Genomic DNA, 21,450 nt, shown 5'->3' on the forward strand with positions numbered 1-21,450 from the left:
TCACATTTTACAAATGATAAATTTATGTCCAAATTCTGAATTATAACCAAATTACAGTTCCTTTTAAGTCTGTTTTGCTGCTTTACACAAGGTTTAAAAAATAACTAGTCACAACCAAGTCACTCATTCACCAAGCGTCCTGGCCAATTCACTTGAATGGGGTCTAGCCACCTCTTGTTGCCCCGGGAGCATCTCAGCTGCTCTGCAGCCCGGCCCCTGCCACACTCCCACACGGAGGAACTGTCCCATCCTCAGTCACAGAGCCTGGTCCAGCAGGAAGTGCCCCGGGGGGGCGTGATGTGCACAGATGAAAGTACTCAGAGGAAAGGGCTTTGCCCACAGCCTTGGGGTGCTCCCCCACAAGAGGGCTCAGGACCCCCACCCTGGCTGCAATCCTCTCCAGGACAGCCTCGGCTCACAGGCCAAAGCGGGCTGGCGTGCGGCGAGGGGTCATGGGCTCCCCTTGCTCTTTTCTTCCTGGAGTGTAGATCTTTGTAGACCTGGAAACACAAAAGAGGGGTAGGAAATAGCACTCTTCACCCCAGTGTGGTATGTAGCAGGAGGCACGGCATGAGGCCTGGGCTGGGAACAGCAGGCCCTGAGGCTGAGGGAGGTCATTCCTGGCACATACCCAATCCCCTTGTCATCTCTGGGGTTGATGAGAAAAAATAAAAAAGCAGCTCACTTATTCTGACATCCATTAAGGAATGTCAAAGATGAGTTTCTTAACAAGCCCTTCCATAGACTCTAAGCGAGCTGTGGGGGCTGCCACTCCAGCTGTATAATCTGCCTTATCCCCATGGCCTTTCCTCAAGTGAATGGATGTCTCTGCTACGCACAGCAAGCCCCTCAGACCATATCTGACAGTTTAAGCTGGTAAGGTGACTCAGGGTGAGCTCCTCAACAGTTTCTTATGCTACCAAGATCACTCAAGATGGGCCAGCCTGGCTAAAGTCAGCTCTGGGATTAGAATTGGAGCCGCAAAACCACACACTATCAGCCCGAGCTCTGGGGCCAGCAAGGGTTGGAGATTGAGTTCAACCACGTGGACGATGATTCAATCATTCCTGTCTATGTAATAAGACCCTGATAAAAACTCTGGACAATGAAGCTCAGTGACTTTCCCGGAGTGGCAATGATCCTGTATGTACCGTCATGCACTGACAGGCAGGAGGATAACTTGACCCTGAGGACAAAGGAAGCTCCATCGTTGAGACTCTCACAGACACTGCTCTATGTCTCTGCCCTTAGAGCAGTGGTTCTCAACCTTTCTAATGCTGCAACCCTTTAATACAGTTCCTCATGTTATGGTGACCCCCAACCACAAAATTATTTTCATTGCTACTTCATAACTGCAATTTTGCTACTGTTATGAAATCATAAAGTAAATATCTGATATGCAGGATGTTATATCAGATATACCAGGTGACCCCTGGTATATTAGGCAACCCCTGTGAAAGGGTTGTTCGACCCCCAAAGGGTTGAGAACCACTGCCTTAGAGGGTTCTGATGTGTACCCTTTTGCTACAATAAGTAAAACTATAGGGTAGCAAATAATAAAACTACAGTGAGTAGGGTGCCGGCCCCATATACAGAGGGTGGTGGGTTTGAACCTGGCCCCGGCCAAAATGCAACAGAAAATAGCTGGGCATTGTGGCAGGTGCCTATAGTCCCAGCTACTCAGGAGGCTGAGGCAAGAGAATTGCCTAAGCCCAGGAATTGAAGGTTGCTGTGAGCTGTGACACCACAGCACTCTACCGAGGGTGATAAAATGAGACTGTCTCTAAAAAATAAATAAATAAAACTATAATCATAAGCATTTTACTTTCCTGAGTTCTATGGGTCATTCTAGCAAATTCATGAACCTGAGGGAGTCCACAGGGATCTTCAAATTTGTGGCAAGTTAGTTAGGGGTAAGAGTGACCTCCAAACCTGTAGTGAGTATTTGAGGGGAGAACAGTCTTATAGTCTTATGGAGGACCATGCCTTGACCTCTGGAATGTGGCCAACTCCAGGGGACAGCACAGACACAGGAACCCAAGACCCTGTTCTCCTGGCTGGCTCCACTGGGTAAAGCTGTAAGACCTGGCCTGCGACCAGGACCCTGAACCACCGAGGGCCCTGAAGACAACACCACGATGACTGGGAGCTGCAGGTGTACAACCACCCCCTTTACAGTTGTCTCCTCCCACTGCCACATGTGACCTCTCAGCACTCAAGCAGCTTCTGTCGCCAGTTCACCTTCACACATTTAACTGCTCTCAAATCCTTCCCCGGAATCAGGGCCTGGTCTCTGGCAGCCTCCCAGGGTGGGCTCCCCCAGCTCACCTGACGCTGCCCAGGGGACTGCGCTTCTCCTGCTCCTGCCGCCGGGCTCGCAGCTGCTCCTCAGCCAGCGCCATCTCCTCCTCCATGGCAGAGGCTTCCTCTTTGGCCCGGCGGCGGTTCTCCTAGACAAGGGAGAGAGTCCTGGCTGAGTCTACTGGGGACTATCGGGCAAGGAGCCTTGTCTGCACCCATGTCCCAGCTGCAAACCAAGTGCTGTGTCCTCCAGGCCAGCTCTCGGGGCAGGGGCCACACAGCTGCCTGCCCAGGCACCAAGGCAACCTGTTCTTTTGCGTCAGTGCCTACTTTTTTCATTGATGCATGATAGATACTGGACCATTCCATCTCAACCCAGTCATGTCTCAACATTCCACTCAGTTCCATAAATACCTTGTTGTTGTTTTTTAATCAAGTATACAAGTATGCTATAAAGCATAGGAAAATAGGGAAGACTTTACCATCTAGCAAGAGAGGACAGGCAGGAAGATGCATACAGGCCCAGTGTGGGGAAGACCATGCTAAGGGGGAAAGCCAAGGCCCAGCAACATTTTGTAACCCCAAATAATGGAGCTGGGCAGTGGCTGTCAGTGGACACAAACTCTGGAGGAGACAGAGGAACAGGTAGAGTCTGCACCAGGAGAAGTAGGAGTGATGCCACAGCCCTCATTAAAGGTGGGGCCACCAGCCCTCAAGTGTCCACTGATAGCATCTAAAAGAAGTCAGAGCACCACACATACGTATGCCTGCTTAACAATGCTGACCCACAGCTCGGCACCCATGCTCAGTGGTTGGGGCGCCGGCCACATACACTGGGGCTGGCAGGTTCGAACCCAGCGTGGGCCTGCTAAACAATGACAATATCAACAAAAAAATAGCCAGGCATCGTAGCAAGTGCCTGTAGTCACAGCTACTTGGGAGGCTGGGGCAAGAGAATCACCTTAAGCCTAAGAGTTTGAAGTTGCTGTGAGCAGTGACTTCACGGCACTCTACCAAGGACAACATAATGAGACTCTGTCTCAAAACAATAAAATAAAATAAAATAAAATGCTGACCTGGATCTAATCTAATCAAGCCTTTAGGCTACTTACTTGATTTATAGAAAGTACAGGAAATAGAGGCACAAGTCAAAGACCACCAAGAGGAAGCAATCAGCCTCATAGATCATATGGAGTATTCTGTAGGACAAATAACCTGGTTGTGCCAATAAACTAATGTCATAAAAAAGGATGGGTATGGAGCTTATTCTAGAATAAAAGAGTTAACACATATAGCAAACAATGGCAATATTTGGATCCTAATTCAAGCAAATCAATCATAAAGAATCTAGCCGGGCATAGCAGCAGATGCCTGTAGTCCCAGCTATTTGGGACGCTGAGGCAGGAGGATTACTTGAGCCCAGGAGTTTGAGGTTGCTATGAGCTAGGCTAGGGCCATCGCACTCTAGCCTGGGCAACAGAGTGAGAGTTTGTCTCAAAAAAAAAAAAATCATGGGCGGCGCCTGTGGCTCAAGGAGTAGGGCGCCGGTCCCATATGCCGGAGGTGGCGGGTTCAAACCCAGCCCTGGCCAAAAAAAAAAAAAAAAAAAAAAAAAAATCATAAAAAGTCATCTTTGAGATAAATGGGGAAATCTGAACAAGGATTAGAGACTTAGGTGACATAAAATATTAATTTTGTTAGGAGTAATAATGGCACAGAGGTTACATTTAAAAAAAAAAAAAAGTCCTTTTAATCAAAGACATACTTAAGTATTTACGGATGAAACAACAGGATACCCAAGATAAACTGAAATATTTCAGAAAACAAAAATGGCTATGTCGGGCGGTGCCTGTGGCTCAAGGAGTTGGGCACCGGTCCCATATGCCGGAGGTGGTGGGTTCAAACCCAGCCCCGGCCAAAAACCACAAAAAAAAAAAAAAAAAAAAAATGGCTATGTCGAGGGGCTGGGAACAAGCAAAACCAGACTGACTGACAGAATGCTGACAATTACAGAGGTTAAGTGATGAATTCATGTGGCTTGTTACACTGTTCTTTCCACTTTTACAAATACTGGGACTTTTCAAAAATAATGATTTTTTTTAGAGGCTCGGCTGATCAAGCAACTGCAGTGGGTCAGGGAGATCAGACAGACCGGCCTGGCTAGGTCACTGCTTTTGTGCATGGAGCGAGGAGTAAGGGGCCAGAGGACAAGTCTGCAATACCAAACTGAGGGGAGTCCACCGCACAGGCACACAGCACCTCAAGGGCAGCATGGGACACTCACCTGCCGAGACTTGCCTGCCTGTTTCACACTGTAGAACATGGGGCCCAGCTCCGCCAGCCACTCTCCATCCACGGCGGTCACGCACTGCATGTACTCCTGCGAGAGCAGAGCAGCAAGGTAGAAGTTACGGGGGGCCACAGGCCCACCCAGAGTGGGTCCATGATTAAGAGCCATGTGAGAAGGGCCCACTCCCAACCCTACAAAGCTGAAAAGGCAGGGAAAAGCCCCAGGTGCTGGAATTTTAATCCCTTCTCCCATACAAATTCCTCCATGCTTGAGAAAATATCCCTGGTATCTAGACAATTGGGTTGCTCCCAAGCGGCAAGTAGGGAACAATCCTGCTGGCACAGTAAAGTCACTTTAATCAAAAGTCAACACTGAGCGGCGCCTGTGGCTCAGTCGGTAGGGCGCCGGCCCCATATACAGAGGGTGGCAGGTTCAAACCCGGCCCTGGCTGAACTGCACCAAAAAAATAGCTGGGCGTTGTGGCAGACGCCTGTAGTCCCAGCTACTCGGGAGGCTGAGGCAAGAGAATCGCTTAAGCCCAGGAGTTGGAGGTTGCTGTGAGCTGTGTGAGGCCACGGCACTCTACCAAGGGCCATAAAGTGAGACTCTGTCTCTACAAAAAAAAAAAAAAAAACACAGAATGGTTTATAATAAAAGTCAACACAGTGGACAGCTTGTCCCCTGACCCCCAGCCCAAAAAAACCAACTCAAATGCCCCACAAAGCAGTGCACGCAGCCTCAACTCTCCCAAGCTAAAGCCTGCTCATTCCAGAAGGCAGCAAGCCTGGCCCAAACCGGTGAACCTATATCACGCAAACACTTCAGGAAACACTGACCTTAGTGGTCATGACCAACTCGTGATACACTATGTAGTCCGGGGTATAGCCCATTCCGAAGAGGGAACTGGTGGGGTGCAAGTGGCAGGGCATCCCTGTGCGAACATTCACGTACTCCCCAATTCCCTGGGGAAGAAACACAATGGGTAGCCACGTCAGGACAGCTGCCTGCTGGGGCAGCTACCCCAACATAGTACTGGAGGATCCAGATCTATCTGCAGAACCACAGCAGGCTCCTGCGGCTCACCTTGAGCTTGGCAGCCTGGTGGAAATAGGCAGCACAGATGCACTTCCTGACGACGTCCCAGTCAGTGCCACATGAGGCCAGGCTCATGCGCTGCTGTACCATGATGTCCTTGAGTTGAGCCCGCACCTCCCGGACCTGCAGTAGAACACAGGGAGGGCCAGGGAGGAGCCCTCCCTTCCCTGCTCCCACCTCCTGTCCCAACATCCCACTCATCTGGGCCACCACCCACCTTCCGCATGGCCTTGGCGTGGATGAAATGATCATTACACCAGATGGTAGAGTAATTATTGTTCTTCCACTGCAGGTAGACATTCAGGTAGGTCAAATGATCACTCTCAGGGACAGCAAACTTCTCCCGGATCTGATCACTCTCCTCCTCTCGACCCTGGGAAGGGAAAAAAAGGCCTTCACATTAAGCACATCCTGGAGGCTCTCGCACACATAACATGCAACACATCAGCCCTAACAATACAGAAACAACAGAGCTGCTTTATAAAACACTTATTCTAAAACGTGAGGAGTAGGGAACAACGAAACTAGAAGATAACCTCTTGCTGTTACCATAGAATGCCGCAGCACTAGGTTGTCATGGGGAGTTTAGAAGGTTATGGCCGGGCACAGTGGCTCAGGCCTGTAATCCCAGAACTCTGAGAGACCAAGGTGAGAGAACTGCTCGAGGCCAAGAGTTGGAGACCAGCCTGAGCAATGGTGAGACTCCTGTCTACCAAAAAATAGAGAAATTAGCTGGGCGTGGTGGCATATGCCTGTAGTCCTAGCTATTTGGGAAGCTGAGGCAGGACTGCTTGAGCCCAAGAGTTTGAGGTTGCTGTGAGCTATGATGACGCCACAGCACTCTAGCTCTAGGTGACAGAACAAGATCTGCTCTTGAAACAAAAACACAAACCAGGCTCAGTGCCTGTAGCTCAAGCAGCTAAGGCACCAGCCACATACACCAGAGCTGGCAGGTTCGAATCCAGCGTGGGCCTACTAAACAACAATGACAACTACAACCAAAAAATAGCCAGGCATTGTGGCGGGCGCCTGTAGTCCCAGCTACTCGGGAGGCTGAGGCAAGAGAATCACTTAAGCCCAGGAGTTGGAGGTTGCTGTGAGCTGTGATGCCAGGGCACTCTACCCAGGGCAGCAGCTGAGGCTCTGTCTCAAAAAAAGAAAAAAAAAAAAAAACACAAACCAAATGAGTTGATTTTTAATGATAATAAGTTTGTGTCTTAACCACTCAGCCACTACAGAACCCTCAGAAAAACCTTGCTTCCAACTGTGTTCCTACTGCCTGTTCAAAGCACCTAACCCTTGTTATCTTCTTTTCAAGGTGTGTTTTTTTTGAGATAGAATCTCAAGCTGTCGCCTTAGATAGAGTGCCGTAGTGTCACAGCTCACAGCAACCTCCAACTCTTAGGCTCAAGTGATCCTCTTGCCTCAGTTTTTATATTTTTTAGTAGAGACGGGGTGTCACTCTTGATCAGGCTGGTCTTGAACCTGTGAGCACAAGCAATCCATCCACCTCAGCCTCCCAGAGTGCGAGGATTACAGGTGTGAGCCACTGCGCCTGACCTCAAGGTGTATTTATATGTTCACATTTATTAAGGACTTTAGAAGGCAACTTAAACTTCTGTGCTGTATTTCAGAGAAAAGCCTGCTCTGGGGTTGTAAATGATAAGTACAAATGTCTTCATGACGAATAAAAAGTTGACATAAAACAAAAATCACTCTGCAGATTTCCAAACCTCTCCTGAGAACCACTAATCTAGCCCTTTCCTCCCCTGCCCCTAACATGTTTAACAAAAAAACAGCAAAGTCATTCTCTGTAAACTGATTCCCAGCCCTCGTTCTGTGTAAATAACCGGGGGTAGCTGTTTCCCTGCAGTGTGTCCTCAAGTACCCACCTTGGGCCTGTAGAAGATGGCAGGGACGGAAAGCATGGAGACGATGAGCAGGATCTCGGAGCTGCAGCCCATGTCACAGGACACGATGAGCATCTTGGACAGGGCTGGGTCCAGTGGGAACTCCACCATCAGCCGCCCCGTAGAGGTCAGACCACCTGAGAGAGGTGAGCAAAACCAGATATTCCGTGGCATGGTGGAGGAAAGTGAGGGCACCCAGCACCACTGCCCACCAGGCCCCTCTTTGGGGGCTGCCGCACCTGTGTTGTCCAAGGCCCCGAGGATCCAGAGCTGGTACATGGAGTTGAGCATGTTGTCCTCCGGGGGCGGGTCCATGAAGTGGAACTGCAGCAGGTCCTGCACCCCGAGGGACTTGAGCAGCAGCACCACATTGGCCAGGTTGGTCCTCTGGATCTCGGGTACGGTGGTGGTCAGGAGCTCATTCTTATAGGCACTTTGGGTGTAGAGCCTGCCAGGGAGAAGAGCACAGACCTGCTGTTATCTGTCCCCACACTGGCCTGTCAACCTCTTTCCCCTGCCTGGCTGCCCACACAGGGACCACTGCAGGGGGGAGATGGACCTGATCCCAGCTTCTCACCACAACCAAACCTCACAGCAGCCATACAGATGAAACCCCCCAGGGAAAGGTGAGAATTTCTCATTTCTTCTCCCCACCTCCCACTTCTGTGGATCACTCATCTCCACCTATTCAAAAATCCATCCCACCAGTTCAGCTCTTCTGCTGGTACTTGCTCCCTACTGACTCACTTCTGGAACCAGTGAGCCTGAGACTAGGAATATGAGTAAGTTTTATTGTCTTAATGTTTTTCTGTATTTACTGAATTTCTATAGTAAACATAGGATTTCTAAAACTCAGAAAAAGGAAGGAAGAGAGAAAAATAGGAGAAGTAAAAGAGAGCAAATGGCATCACTGGTTCAGACCTGTCTTGTGGGGGGCAGCAGGTGCAATTACCAAAATGTGCACATCCATTCACACAGGCCTGCCTCAGGCCTCAGAGCTCCCAGGAAAACATATTCCTTCCACTCAGTGGCATATGATGAGGGGACAAACAAGTGGCAGCCCCACCAACGGCCCATAGCCCCAGCCTTGAGGGTTAGCTCTAGGGCCAGCAGGCTCCACTCAAAGCAATCCCAGCACTGCCCCGGAAAGCACAGGGCTCCTACCTGAAACACTGACCTGGACCCGTCCTGCCAGCTCGCCCTGACCTCTGGTTGGCATTGGCCTGGCTGATGGGGTAGATCTGCAGAGCATCCATGCCAATCCTGGGGTTGAAGACCTAGGAGGGGCAGCAAACTGCTGAAGGACAGAGTGAGGGGCAAGGGGGGCAGCCCTGAGGTGAAGACAAACCCTAGCTGCTCCACATCACAAAGGAAATGTCTCAGCAATGAGGCAGCCACCTTGTGGAGCCAGGAGCCTCCATAAAGATCTCATAAACACCTAAGAAGTTTTCTCCATAAACACCAACTCTGTAATCTTTATTGAATTATTTAAATTATCTACCTACTCAAGAATTAAATGAGTCAAGTGCTTGGCAAAATTAGCACCCAGCATCAGCCTCCCAACACCACCACCACTTCCACATGTGTCCCACTCCCTGGGGAGAACAAGGGCCTGGGTTCCCACCCCATGAAAGATGAGTTAGCTTCAAGTAAAAACCCAGGGCCCTGCCCACTGTGGCTTTTCTTACCTTTAATTTGCAATAACCAGAATCAATGACAAACATGATGCCATCAACAGTCAGCGACGTCTCAGCGATGTTGGTGGCAACGATACACTTGCGAACACCATCGGGAGCCTAGAGCCAAGCAAGAAGTAGGAGCGGGGAGCTGAGTCCCTCAGGAGAGAACAGAGTCCGAAGTGGGGGCAAGAGCCTACCTCCCACCCCATCCCTGCCAGGAAAGTAAGCACCTTCTGAAAAATTTTGGCCTGGAGGTCAGAAGGCAGCTGGGAGTAGATGGGCAGCACGGCCAAGGCGGGTGCGTTCTCCAGCTCCTCCAGATGCTCCACGATCTGGTCCGAGGTCACCTGAGGGCACACAGGAGAGCTGTGAGACACCCAAGGCCCAGACTCTCAGACACGAGGCATAGCTGTTCACCCAGGAAGTGAGCAAGGCACGCACCTCAATGTCCTCTTGGCCGGGCATGAAGATAAGGATATCCCCTGGGGCCCCCGACAAGTGCACCTGGAGGGACTGCTTCACAGCAGCCTCCACATAATCTTCCTGAGGAGTCTGCAACACCAAAAGGGACACAGGCAGAGGCATGCGTCAGAAACACCAGCCAGGCGCCCCTCTGGGAGCCCACAGCCCGGCCCTAAGACTTTCAGGGCCTCAACACCTACAGGTGGCCTGACCTGTACAAAGCCCCTGAAAGAAGCCCCCATGCCTCCCTGGGCCCCACACTTCAGCTCCAAAGACACAATAAAGTAAAACCTCTCCCAGAGCACAGTCATTTGCCCCCAGAGCCCCAGAGCTGCAGCTGTTCCATTTGACCCTTGGGGCCCACAATCTTCCCTGCCCCAGTGCCCTCCCCACCCTGCACTCTCCAGCTGGCTTCTCCTCAGAGAGGGGCATAGCACAGACAGAGGCCTCAGTACCTTGCTGAATAGGATGTCAACAGGGAAAGTACGTCCAGGGATGTGGAAGATGGGAACATTCCCAAAAAAGGCAGCAAATTTCTCTGCATCCATAGTGGCTGATGTGACGATGAGCTTCAGGTCTGAGCGCCGAGCCACTACCTGAGAGAAAAGGCTGCTCAGAGGCTCCCATGGGTTTGGGACCCTTGGCTCCCGCCTTCCCGTCTCAATACCATTTCTCCCAAATAAAACAGAAGCCAAAGCTGATGGATCAGCCTTGTAGAGTCTTAACAACCCTGAAGACAGCAGAATGGAGCCATGGTCAAGAAAACCCCAAGTCAGCTAAGCAAAAACAGAGTAAACTACAAGGTCTGAACTCGGCAACCAGAGGCCTTGGGGGAAAACTGGCCTGTCAGAGACCTCTCAGCCCACCTGGAGCACCTCCGTCACCAACTACCAGCAGTGTGCTCATCCATGCCCCACGGACACAGAGGGACAAACCCCATAGCACCTCACCTCCCGGAGCAGCCCAAACAGCACATCGGTGTTCAGGGAGCGCTCATGGGCCTCGTCCATGATGATGGCGCTGTAGTGATCCAGGTCAGCTTCCCGGAGGGACTCTCGGAGCAGGATCCCATCCGTCATGTATTTGATCAAGGTGTTTTCTGAAGTGCAGTCTTCAAACCGGATGGCATAACCCACCTGAAGGTCACAGAGAAGGCTCGGAAGTCCTGGCCACTGGCTCACCACTAGCACAGCCCATGCTGAGGGCCACGCTTTAGCAGATCACACCCTCTGGCACAAATAGGCAGAAACCATCAGGGAATAACTACAGCCCTCAGCCCTCGCGCCCACTCACCTCCTCGCCAAGGTTTCCCCCCATCTCTTCGCTGACTCTCTTGGCCACCGACATGGCAGCCACACGCCGGGGCTGGGTGCACCCAATCATCCCGTAGTCTGTGTAACCATCTTCGTGCAAGTACTGGGTCAGCTGAGTGGTCTTGCCGCTCCCGGTCTCCCCAACCACAATCACGATGCTGTTGTCTCTACAAGGAAAAGCAGAGCAGGGCTCATCGGCCCGAGTGGAAGGCCAATCTGAGCCTACAGGAAGATGCCACCCACGTCTAGCTATCCAAGGAGCATGCCTGCAAAGGGAGGAAGACTTCACTGGGTAAAGTTCTTAAAAAAATGACGGGGGCGGTGCCTGTGGCTCAGTGAGCAGGGCGCCGGTCCCATATACCGAGGGTGGTGGGTTCAAACCCAGCCCTGGCCAAACTGCAACCAAAAAATAGCCGGGCATTGTGGCGGGTGCCTGTAGTCCCAGCTGCTCGGGAGGCTGAGGCAAGAGAATCGCGTAAGCCCAAGAGTTAGAGGTTGCTGTGAGCCGTGTGACGCCACGGCACTCTACCCGAGGGCGGTACAGTGAGACTCTGTCTCTACAAAAAAAAAAAAAAAATGACGGGAATATGGTGAGGTTTAAGCAGGTAAGCAGAGACAAAATGATGCTATCTGTGACCTTGTGTAGCACAGCCTAGGGCCACCAGGTCTGATGGAAAAATGACTTCCGTTTTCCATCAATTGCAAAAGACATAAGAAAAGAGCTCCTAAGTAAACACAGGAGGCAAAGGGCAGCCCTGATTCAACACTGGAATTTGGTCCCCTGGCAGAGTTACCTGATGATGGTGAGTAGCTCCTGCTGCACCGCAAAGATCGGCAGGTACTGCCTCTGCTCCAGGATAGACTTCTTCTTTGCAAACTCGCTGCTGGCTTCACTTTTTTTCTTCATGTGATCTGCAAACTTCTGCTCTGTCCTGAAACAGACACAGCAGTCTCAGCCCCACATCCCACCTTGTCCCTCCGCACTGTCCCTCCCAGCCTTCTTCCTACATCCAGGAAAGAGAAGAACTTGGACAAGAATCTCTGAGACACCGAAGCAGCCAGGTAATCTGAGCTATTTCTTGCCAGCCTAGGGACCACTGCTGTGGGAGGGAATCCATCATTCACAACATGCTCAATGCCCCAGAATCAAACAACTGAAGGTGGCTCAGAGAAGCTACAGGTTACCAACTGGGCACAGCCTCTGCCCTAAACAGAGTGTGAGCACAGGGGGAGCTGAAATCAATCACCCGGTCACTAACTATGGAGAAGGCCCTCAGACAGTCTCACCACAATACTTAAAGGCCTAAAATAGCCATACATGTCGCCTGAGGAGTTGTAGCCACAGAGTAACAGAGAGAAGTCACTACCTGGTAAGATAATCCTTCCTATTTTGGAAACTGTTCAAAATAATTCTGCTTTATACTGAAATTTGACTGAAGGAGCAAAACTCAGCTTTCCACCCTGAACACCCAAGAGACCTTTAAAAGCAGAGTGGCTAGGGTGGGGACTCTGATGTGAGACTGCCTGTGTCTGACCCCAGCTCCCCCGTTTACTAGCTGGGCAACCTCAGACAAGTCACTCAATTTCCCTGGACATCACTCCCCTCACAACACCACCAGCATAGAGCTCTTTGGTAGTGGCAATGTAGCAGTAGGAATGGTATCTAGGAAAAACAGGAAGACAAGAAAGAAGCCAGGAGAAAAGGACTAAGGAAAGTAGAAGATTCAGAGCAACATGGAAACAGTTCCCTCTCGGTTCTGCCTGGCACGCCCTGCACTGCTGGCAGAGGCTGCCCACCTGTAGTCCACCTTCCCATCTTCTGTCAGGCCTTTATCTGGCTCTTCTTCTTTCTTCACACCCATTATATCTCCCAGTTTGGTCCCAGCCAGTTCCCAGTGTTTGTGCTGAGCCTGAAAAAGACAAGCTCTACCCTGGAACCCCAGCAGGTGCAGACCCCCCCAGCCACACATTCCAAGCCTCGAGCCTCCAGGTGTCCCAACATCAGGCATGGCACCATATGACAAAGGACCTGATGAAGGAACACCATACCCTCCCCCCAGGGCTGATGCTCCCTGGGTGTTTTCTAACTTCTAACAGAAATCTACCCATGCAGCCTAATGAGATCTTTAAAAAGAAGAAAAAAGGAAACAAAGTGCACAGAGACTTCCAGCCCTGGTGACAAGAAACCAACCTTTTTGCGTTCCTTTTGCTCCCTATGCTTCCGCACTGTCTGGCTGCCTTTTCGGGCAATAATGGCTAAGTCAGAAGTGGCGTCCTTGACTGGAATCACAGGCTCTGGCTATTCCAGGTTGAGGAAAGAGAGAAATCTCCAGTCATTAAAATCACTAAGAAGGCCCATTTCAAAATGGCCCCGTCAACCAGAAGGGGCTGCTACCCTCTCAGGATATGGAGCTTTCTTCCCATTCTCCTTTCTTTCTCCTGCCACATCAGGTCTTACTGAGCCATACTGTCTCCAGGCACGGAGGAGACTCACCTGCTTGGTGAAGACAATGCGCCCATCCAGGAAGGGAGGCACCAGATTGTGCACCATGAGGTGCACCTTCGCCGCATTGTCCTCTTCAAAGTCCTCATCCACCTCCAGCCGGTGGACCACTCCACTGGTGAGCATGCGGTTAGTCTCCCAGCGCTCGTTGTCCTGTGGGGACACAAGAGGAGACTCAGACTGCAGCTGAAAGGGCATTCTGAAAGGTCATCAGGCAAGTTTGCAAGTCAAGGACTGACAGAGGGGCCACAGGGGGCCACAGAGACGTCACAGGCCTCTCTATGCACAGCTCCTGAGACAAAAGAATCACTGATCCCAAGTCATCTGCAGTGTTTTGTTCCAAGCAGCTAAGTCAGAACCTCTAAGGTCAGAACCCCTGGATGGACATACAAATGGCGAACATCCCTAGCCCAAACCATAGACACAAAGAACACAGACCCCAGAAGCAGGTCCCGCCATGCCAGTTACCTTCAACAGCAAACCCCCCCCCCCCCCCAGGAAAGGGCTGCAGGAGAGATGATCACAAGCAGGGGTTTTTTCTTAAATGACCAAATGGTTCCCCAGCTGCCCCCCATCCCCCGCACCTTTGGAGGTCTGCCTAGGACCTGACCCTCTCAGCAATGGAAGACAGGTAGGCAGGCAGCCATCCCCTCCCTGGCCCTGAGCCTGAGCTCCCATCACGGATGGCCTCACCTCATTGATCTGTCTCCGCTGAGCCGAAATCCGCTTCTGCCTCTGTTTGTGCAGGTGCTGCTCCCGCCTCCTCACATAGTCCTCAGAGGAGTAGGCCAGGGGGTTGTGGAACTCGTCGTACCCCTCGTCCATCATGTACCAGTCCCGGTCAGCTTGCTGCAGGCATGGGGCAAAGCAATGAGAGCAAGGGACAGATGGAGCTTATGCATGGGACGCACTGGCAGGGGAGGTGCTGGGTAGGAAGTCACTGGCACAGAGCAGCTACCTCCATTGGCCACCTGAAGAACCTCCAGAGGAGAAATAACACGTCTGACTGAATGCCAGCCCATGGTGACAGCACTTCGTAGACTCGCCACACAGTGGCACCAACACATCAAAAGTGAGGTCATCACCACCCAGTAGTGGCAGGCAGTGCAGGCTGGGCCTCTGCAGAGTGATTCTAAGGCCTCGGGCTGCCCAAGGCTCAGCTGTGCCTCATCAAAGCCCAATCGTGCCAGAGGGTCACTTGTGGGCCTTGGGCTCTAACACCTCCCATCACCCACACCCTCTGTTCAGCCCCTCAAAGGTGTCAGGCTTTACCCTCTGGTCATCCTCCCACTGCTGCCGCTCCTCTTCTGTGTCAAATGAAATTCCTTCTTCACCATCCTCGCGTCTTCCTGAAGGAGCACAGGTAGCAGGTCAGCCTGCACAGCCCTGGATACCCCCAGGGACACAGCCTGTGCTCTTCCGCCTCCCGCCTCCTAGGCCTTACCTCGGCCCCTGGACAGACGTGGGGTGGACCCCAGGTGTCTTCTGTCATCGGCCCACTCGTTGTATTTGTAGGAGGGAGTTGGAAGAGGAGTGTCATCTGAGTACTTGCTCCTCACAGACCTAGGAAGCAGCAGAACCAGCATCAAGAAACAGTCACTGAGCTACTAAGCCCTGCTCCCCGGGCTGCTTCCTGCTCTCCCTGCGCAGCCTCCCCACCCCCACCCTCAGAGAAACTGAGCTGCTGCACCCAGAACTTCACCTGTCTCGGTCTCGAGTGGGCAGCCGATGGCTCCGCTCAGAATCCCGATAGGAAGGTGTCGGGGAGGGTGATTCCCACTGTGAGCGCCTAGAGGACCCATAGCCACTGTCCTCTTCCTCCCAGGTGGACCTTGAAGGGGTGGCTGCATCTGAGGCCACAAAAAATACAACTGTGAGAAGCATCTAATTGAACTAAGACATAGCTCCAGAATGATCAACTAGCAGTCAATTCCCCAAATTTACTTTTTTCACTATTTATAAACCATGTACTTATTCATAAGGGATAAGATCATTTTGACAGTTTTTAAAGATAACTGAATTTTAATGATCCATGTTTCAAATTTTAAGGCATATTCAATTTACCTCTGCAAACATACCCTTATTAAATACAACCAAATTTTGTAAAAAATAGATCCTTCTTCTCCCAACTCCCTCTGTCCTTTATTGCCATCTGGAAACTAGCCATCCAGAGACCAGTGCATCACTTAAAGGAAGAATATCCATCTTAATAGACACAGGCAAGGCTATGCTCACGTGCCTCAGGACCAAGTATTCCAGGAGGCTCATGGTGGATCAGGAGTTTTGACTCAATGCCTCACAGCCAAACTGAAGATGGGAGTCACACATTCTGCCTTTTATACACTTCAATCCCTACAGACCACCCCAGGGAACAGCTAAGTCTACCTTTCGGCCGATGGCGTGGGCTCTCCGGCTCATTTCTTCTGCTGCTGCGCTCTGACTCCCCATCACGCTCAGACCTGCTGCTGTGCCTACTTCCATCCCGCTCATCTGTGAAAAGCCATATGCAGACCTCAAAAACCTGTGTCCTGACAAATGGCTAACATTTGAAAAAACACTCATCATCCCTGATCATCAGAGAATTACAAATCAAAACCACCCTGAGATATCACCTAACTCCAAGGAGAACAGCCCACATCACAAAGTCTCAAAGCTGCAGATGCTGGCATGGATATGGAAAAAAGGGAACACTTTTACACTGCTGGTGGGACTGCAAATTAATACAACCTCTTTGGAAGGAAGTATGGAAACTCTTCAAAGAACTCAAATTAGACCTCTCATTTAATCCTGCAAGCCCATTACTAGGCATCTACCCAGAAGAAAAAAAATCATTTTATCATAAGGACATTTGCACTAGATTGTTTATCGCAGCTCAATTTACAATCACCAAATTGTGGAAATAATCTAAATGCCCATCAACCCAGGAGTAGATTAACAAACTGTGGTATATGTACACCATGAAATACTATTCAGCTATTAAAAAAGACGGAGACTTTACATCTTTTGTATTAACCTGGATGGAGTTGCAACACATTCTTCTTAGTAAAGTGTCACAAGAATGGAGAAGCAAGTACCCAATGTACTCAATACTAATATGAAGCCAGTAGATGATCGAATACATCATCTACTGTATGTATGTAGATAACGTATTAGAAAAACTCAAATCAATTCAAGGTGGGGGGCAAGAGAATGAGGGAGTGAGGAGGGAGGAGGAAGGGGGCTGAGTGTGCTCCCACTTAATGGGCACGATGTTAGAGTATATGGGCACAACTCTTGGGGGGCAAGACATAAATATAAGAGGGACTCTACCTAACAACTGCAAACACTGTAACCTAATTCTTTGTTCCCTCAAATTAACCTAAAACAATTTTTTTTTAAAAGTGTGTCATTTGTAACTCTCTGGTGATTAGAGAAAACACAGGCCACCTACTCACTCTTCACCATGGGTGCAACCTGCCCTGCTCTAGAGTGACCCTCGGGCTCCTAAAACTCACATGTTCCCACGCTTTCAAGGGGAAAAAATAGTTACTCGCTGGAAAGTTTCAAACTCACAGTAATAGTTATTTTCCTGCAAGAATTCAGAAAAGAAAAGTTACAAATCTATAGTGAGCTTTTTAATAGTTGCAGGTCTGTAAGCTTTAAACTTAAATGATACTGAGCAAAGCCCGAGTTGGGCTGTATGTCTAGTTTGCTCCACTGCATTGTCCTTTCTCTGTCATTGACACTATTTTAACTCCAGTTTCATGTACCCATTACCTACTATCTCCTTTGTCACCCATCTTCAAAATAAAACGAGGACCACACACTCAAGCAAAACAGCTACATCACAGGCAATAGCTCTTTTCTTAAACTGCCTGCTATTCCCAGTCCCAGGGTCAAACCAATCAGGCCAAAATCATGCAAATAGGGTTCCCCAGTTATTGGGTGTGGTAAAAACTCTTGCAACGAGAAAAAGGGTGACTCATTTCTCCAAATGCTCACAGGCAATGAGAACTATGCTGGGCAGTCTACCTCTGTCTCTCTTGTGGTCATAGTCTCGATCCCGCGATTTCTCTTTCTTCCGATCCTTTTCTTCTTTGGATGAGGCATAGACACCATGTTCCCGCCGATCCCGCTCTCTCTGCCGACTGCGTTCCCAAAATTCTTCACTCACACCACCAGGATGGGAGGGAGTCTCTACCCGAGCAGACCGATAATGTCTGAAACACAGAGAACTAGTGGTAAAGGGCCCTCCACTGGAGGAAAACTGCCTGAAACCTTTAGCTCTGCCAAACAAGTGATCTTTCCTTTTCCACTTTATCTCCCTGGTACTGCAGGCATTTCTAACCTCCATCATCTACTCTAAGTCACCTTTCAGTTTTCCCAACAAATCTGAAGAAAACAACAATTCCTACCTATCATCAATTTATAAAATCACAATAAATTTTTTTTTTTTGAGACAGAGTCTCACTATGTCACCCTGGGTAAGAGTGCCGTAAGTGACCTCACAGCTCACAGCAACCTCAAACTCTTGGGCTCAAGCGATTCTCTTGCCTCAGCCTCCCAAGTAGCTGGCACTACAAGTGCCTGCCACAACACCTGGCTATTTTTTGGTTATAGTTGTCATTCTTGTTTGGCAGGCCCAGGCTGGATTCGAACCCACCAGCTCCAGTATATGTGGCTGGCGCCCTAGCCACTGAGCCACAGGCACCGAGCCCACAATAAAATCTTAAAGACTAAATTTCCAACAGAAAAACTGACAGATAAACATGAGATGTTACTTCCTGGCCACCATCTACTTCCCTTTGGGCCCCCATCCCATCCTGAGACCTTTACCTGTCTTTTCGGCTATTTCGGCCAGCCTGCTCACTGCCCTCCTCTTCAGCATCTCTCTGGTCATCCTTGCTCTCTTCCCAGTCCTTGTAGGAAGAGATTCTGGACTTCTTCTTGTCCTCCCCATCATCCTTCTCTTCTCGCTCCTTCCGTTTCAGGGAAGCCAACAAGTCCAGCCCCAGCAATGAAGGGCGAGGAGCAGGGGCCTTGAAGACATGCTGCTCGCTGGCCGCACTTTTGGTCTTGCAAATAAGACCACCAACCTGAGAGTCCGCAGCAGTCCCTTCCAATCTATGGATGGAGACATCCTCACTGGTGTCCGCCATCACAGGCTCTGGGACTTCTGTGGAAGAAAGGCAAACCATTTAGTACTGGATGTAAAAGAAGAGGAAGAAAGAAGGCTCAGCTTGGCTATATCCTAGGATAACTAGGATAATTATGGGTTTACTTAAGTGTACAGCCTTCACCCCCCCCCCAACTCCCAACAGCAGGAAGACTTTTACTACCTTTCTCCAAGATCTTTCCATAAAGTCACTGACAGACTCTTCTATTCCTACCCCAATAGACACCAAAATAGATGCATACCCCTCCCCCATACACACCAGGATCCAAGAGCGTACAATCTAGGCAAGGAAAGTCTTCACTAAGGGAAGAAAACGATGTTGTCTAGAATAGGAGTATAGCAGAAACCCCAATAAATCTGATTCAGAAGCCTCAATGAGAAATTAGGCTCTTGACATTTTCTACCTGCATGATCCTAAGCCAATAACTGAATCTTTGGTTAGCCATGATTTTACAACTGTAATGTGGAAATAATTTTTGCATTGTCTGGACTGTGGAGCTATTGTGAGACTCAAACAAGAAATTGTATGTGAACTACTCTGTAACTACAAAGAGTTACATAGGGTAATTGTTACAATATTTTATTTTCTATGCTCCTATGTATTGACTGGTCCCATGCCAATTTCTTGTAAGTTCTACTTCTCCTTCCCTTTACACAACAGATACAGCACAGCAGAGGTGGAATGCAAGGCTACCATCCATGATCTCCAGACTTTACTGGCATTTTTTGGATTAGTTGTATTTCACTGGAAGAAGATTAACTCATGACAGCCAAAATCAGTTTAATGACAATTCACAGACACCAAAAATTGCTGAGAAATACCATGTTAAAAATGGTGTTACTGAAGAGTATTTAAGTGACCAACTTCCTGATGCTAAACTTGTAACAAATTCCTCTTGGGCGGCGCCTGTGGCTCAGTCGGTAAGGCGCTGGCCCCATATACCGAGGGTGGCGGGTTCAAACCCGGCCCCGGCCAAACTGCAACCAAAAAATAGCCGGGCGTTGTGGCGGGTGCCTGTAGTCCCAGCTACTCGGGAGGCTGAGGCAAGAGAATCGCTTAAGTCCAGGAACTGAAGGTTGCTGTGAGCTGTGTGAGGCCACGGCACTCTACCGAGGGCCATAAAGTGAGACTCTGTCTCTACAAAAAAAAAATTCCTCTTTACCTCCAACTACACAATTCCTACTTATAAATGTTCAACTGTTTTAGATGATTGGATAATTCCCCTAACTCCAACAAGTTAATAAAGCAAAAGAAAAGTGGAAAAACAAGTTAATAAAGCAAAAGGATCAAGTACCATCGGAATCCAGAATTCTTTGTCCAGCTCTAATTAAACGCACAGCTCTATAGAAGTTCTCCCAAACAGACTGAACATGTAATAGAGACACAGAAACAAGAGATACATTTTGAAAATATCATCAAGCAGAACAGAAAAGGGAAAGCTGCATATTGATGACATCCACATACATGTGAAAAAGTCCAGACAGGAAGGCAGTATGTATACATGTATAAGTATGTATACAGACTCTGCTCAGAAGTTGTCTAAACTAGGAAATACACCCTAGAATGCCATTCTACAGAGGTGAGAAAAACTTGTATGTCTTGTTGACTGCTCTAGACCAGTGCCTGGCAAAATAAATGTTTGATAAATAGATGAATGAATTTAAACCTATTAAAGGGGAACAGGGAACCAAACATTTCTAGGAACAGCAACACAAGGCAAGGAGTTATACAAGGAGAACTTAACTCGCTCCTGAGAAGAACAAATAAAGAGTTAAAGAACAAAATTCTGGAGAACGAATGGCAAACAAACCACAAGCGGTACGAGAAAAACAGCGAGGAAAGAATCTGGATTCATTCAGTCATCAATTATTCATTGAATGCCCCCCATGAGCCAATGACTGATCTCGTCAGTGAGGATAAAGAAGAGAACAAAACAGAACTTCCAGCCCACCTGGTGCTGACATTCTACTAGAAGAGAAGGCCCGCCAGACTGCCCGAAGGAGACAGCACTGTGAGAGAGCAGACGAGGACCCAAGAAGCCCCACTGGGCCCGGCGGCAGCTGGGAGAGCGCTAAGGCTGAAGAAGGCTCAGGGAGACCCGGGTACCATCGTGGATCGCAGCGAAGCCGCTCGGGGCAGCGGGCTCTGACCACAGCAGATAGAAGGCCGGGGCAGGCAGGACGGGCGCAGCTTCCCCGAGGTGAAGACGGCCAAGCAGGTGACAGGGACGAGAGAGGAAATTCCCAAACCGGGCCCGGACCCGAGGAGAGGACCAATATCCACCGCCTGGAGCCGCCATGAATGGCAACGGGCCAGTCAGGAAGGAAAAAGGGGCACTCACCTCACCAAGCCCGACTCTTGGGACCCTCCCGTCCGGGTTCTGGGGAGCCGGCGCTGCCACCCCTCCCACAGAAGGCCTCAAGGAGCTAAAATCCGCACCTTGAACGCTGCCATTATTGTCCCTTAATACCTTGCGCGGTCCCCTCTATCCGTCCAAAAAATACCATAGAGAGCAGCCTGGAAAACGCAGATTCCCAAATCCAAAAGCGTCACAGAACGCGTTCAGCCTCTCCAGGCCTCCTCTGGGGCTCAGATCAGAGACACTTCCGAGTCTCCTCGCGACCAATCACGCTCAGCCTACGAGTGAGACCCCGCCCCTAGTCTGAGGAAGGTGCGGGAAAGGAAAAAAATGCCGACCATATTTAACGAGGGCGGAAGTGACCCGCGGCTTCCGGTCTTCG

At 49.8% G+C, this 21,450-nt stretch overlaps 1 protein-coding gene across 5 annotated transcripts; it reads right to left on the minus strand.

The window, feature by feature from the left end:
* On the minus strand, positions 1–21,319 carry DHX38 (DEAH-box helicase 38). Of its 5 annotated transcripts, none has more exons than XM_053606134.1 (27): positions 21,180–21,319; positions 18,369–18,708; positions 17,565–17,752; positions 15,939–16,043; positions 15,256–15,403; positions 14,998–15,116; positions 14,826–14,902; positions 14,247–14,402; positions 13,545–13,706; positions 13,242–13,349; positions 12,848–12,960; positions 11,845–11,982; positions 11,031–11,217; positions 10,688–10,873; positions 10,193–10,333; positions 9,717–9,827; positions 9,506–9,622; positions 9,285–9,392; positions 8,761–8,873; positions 7,836–8,044; positions 7,579–7,733; positions 5,904–6,059; positions 5,675–5,809; positions 5,428–5,553; positions 4,586–4,681; positions 2,329–2,450; positions 1–500 (listed from the first exon to the last, which is right to left on the minus strand). In XM_053606134.1, the coding sequence occupies exons 1-27, from the start codon at positions 21,214–21,216 to the stop codon at positions 416–418; spliced, it is 3,738 nt and encodes a 1,245-aa protein (XP_053462109.1). In that variant the 5' UTR covers positions 21,217–21,319; the 3' UTR covers positions 1–415. The 5 variants fall into 5 exon arrangements, with proteins under 5 accessions (XP_053462109.1, XP_053462127.1, XP_053462119.1 ...); XM_053606152.1 differs by having other exon boundaries at positions 21,149–21,282; XM_053606144.1 differs by having other exon boundaries at positions 21,051–21,270.
* Positions 21,320–21,450: the final 131 nt, after the last annotated feature.

The sequence above is a fragment of the Nycticebus coucang genome, chromosome 2, assembly GCF_027406575.1.
Source record: "Nycticebus coucang isolate mNycCou1 chromosome 2, mNycCou1.pri, whole genome shotgun sequence".
NCBI classification, from domain to species: Eukaryota; Metazoa; Chordata; class Mammalia; order Primates; family Lorisidae; genus Nycticebus; species Nycticebus coucang.

What these genes read in the sequence shown, in the direction of transcription:
- DHX38 (XM_053606134.1), bottom strand. Translation starts at nt 21,216, where the DNA reads ATGGTATTTTTTGGACGGATAGAGGGGACCGCGCAAG. An exon ending in GATAGAGGGGACCGCGCAAG is followed by an intron (nt 18,709 to 21,179) that starts GTATTAAGGGAC and finishes TTTCTTCCACAG; the next exon opens with AAGTCCCAGAGCCTGTGATG. An exon ending in TGACCACAAGAGAGACAGAG is followed by an intron (nt 16,044 to 17,564) that starts GTAGACTGCCCA and finishes GGCTTTTCACAG; the next exon opens with ATGAGCGGGATGGAAGTAGG.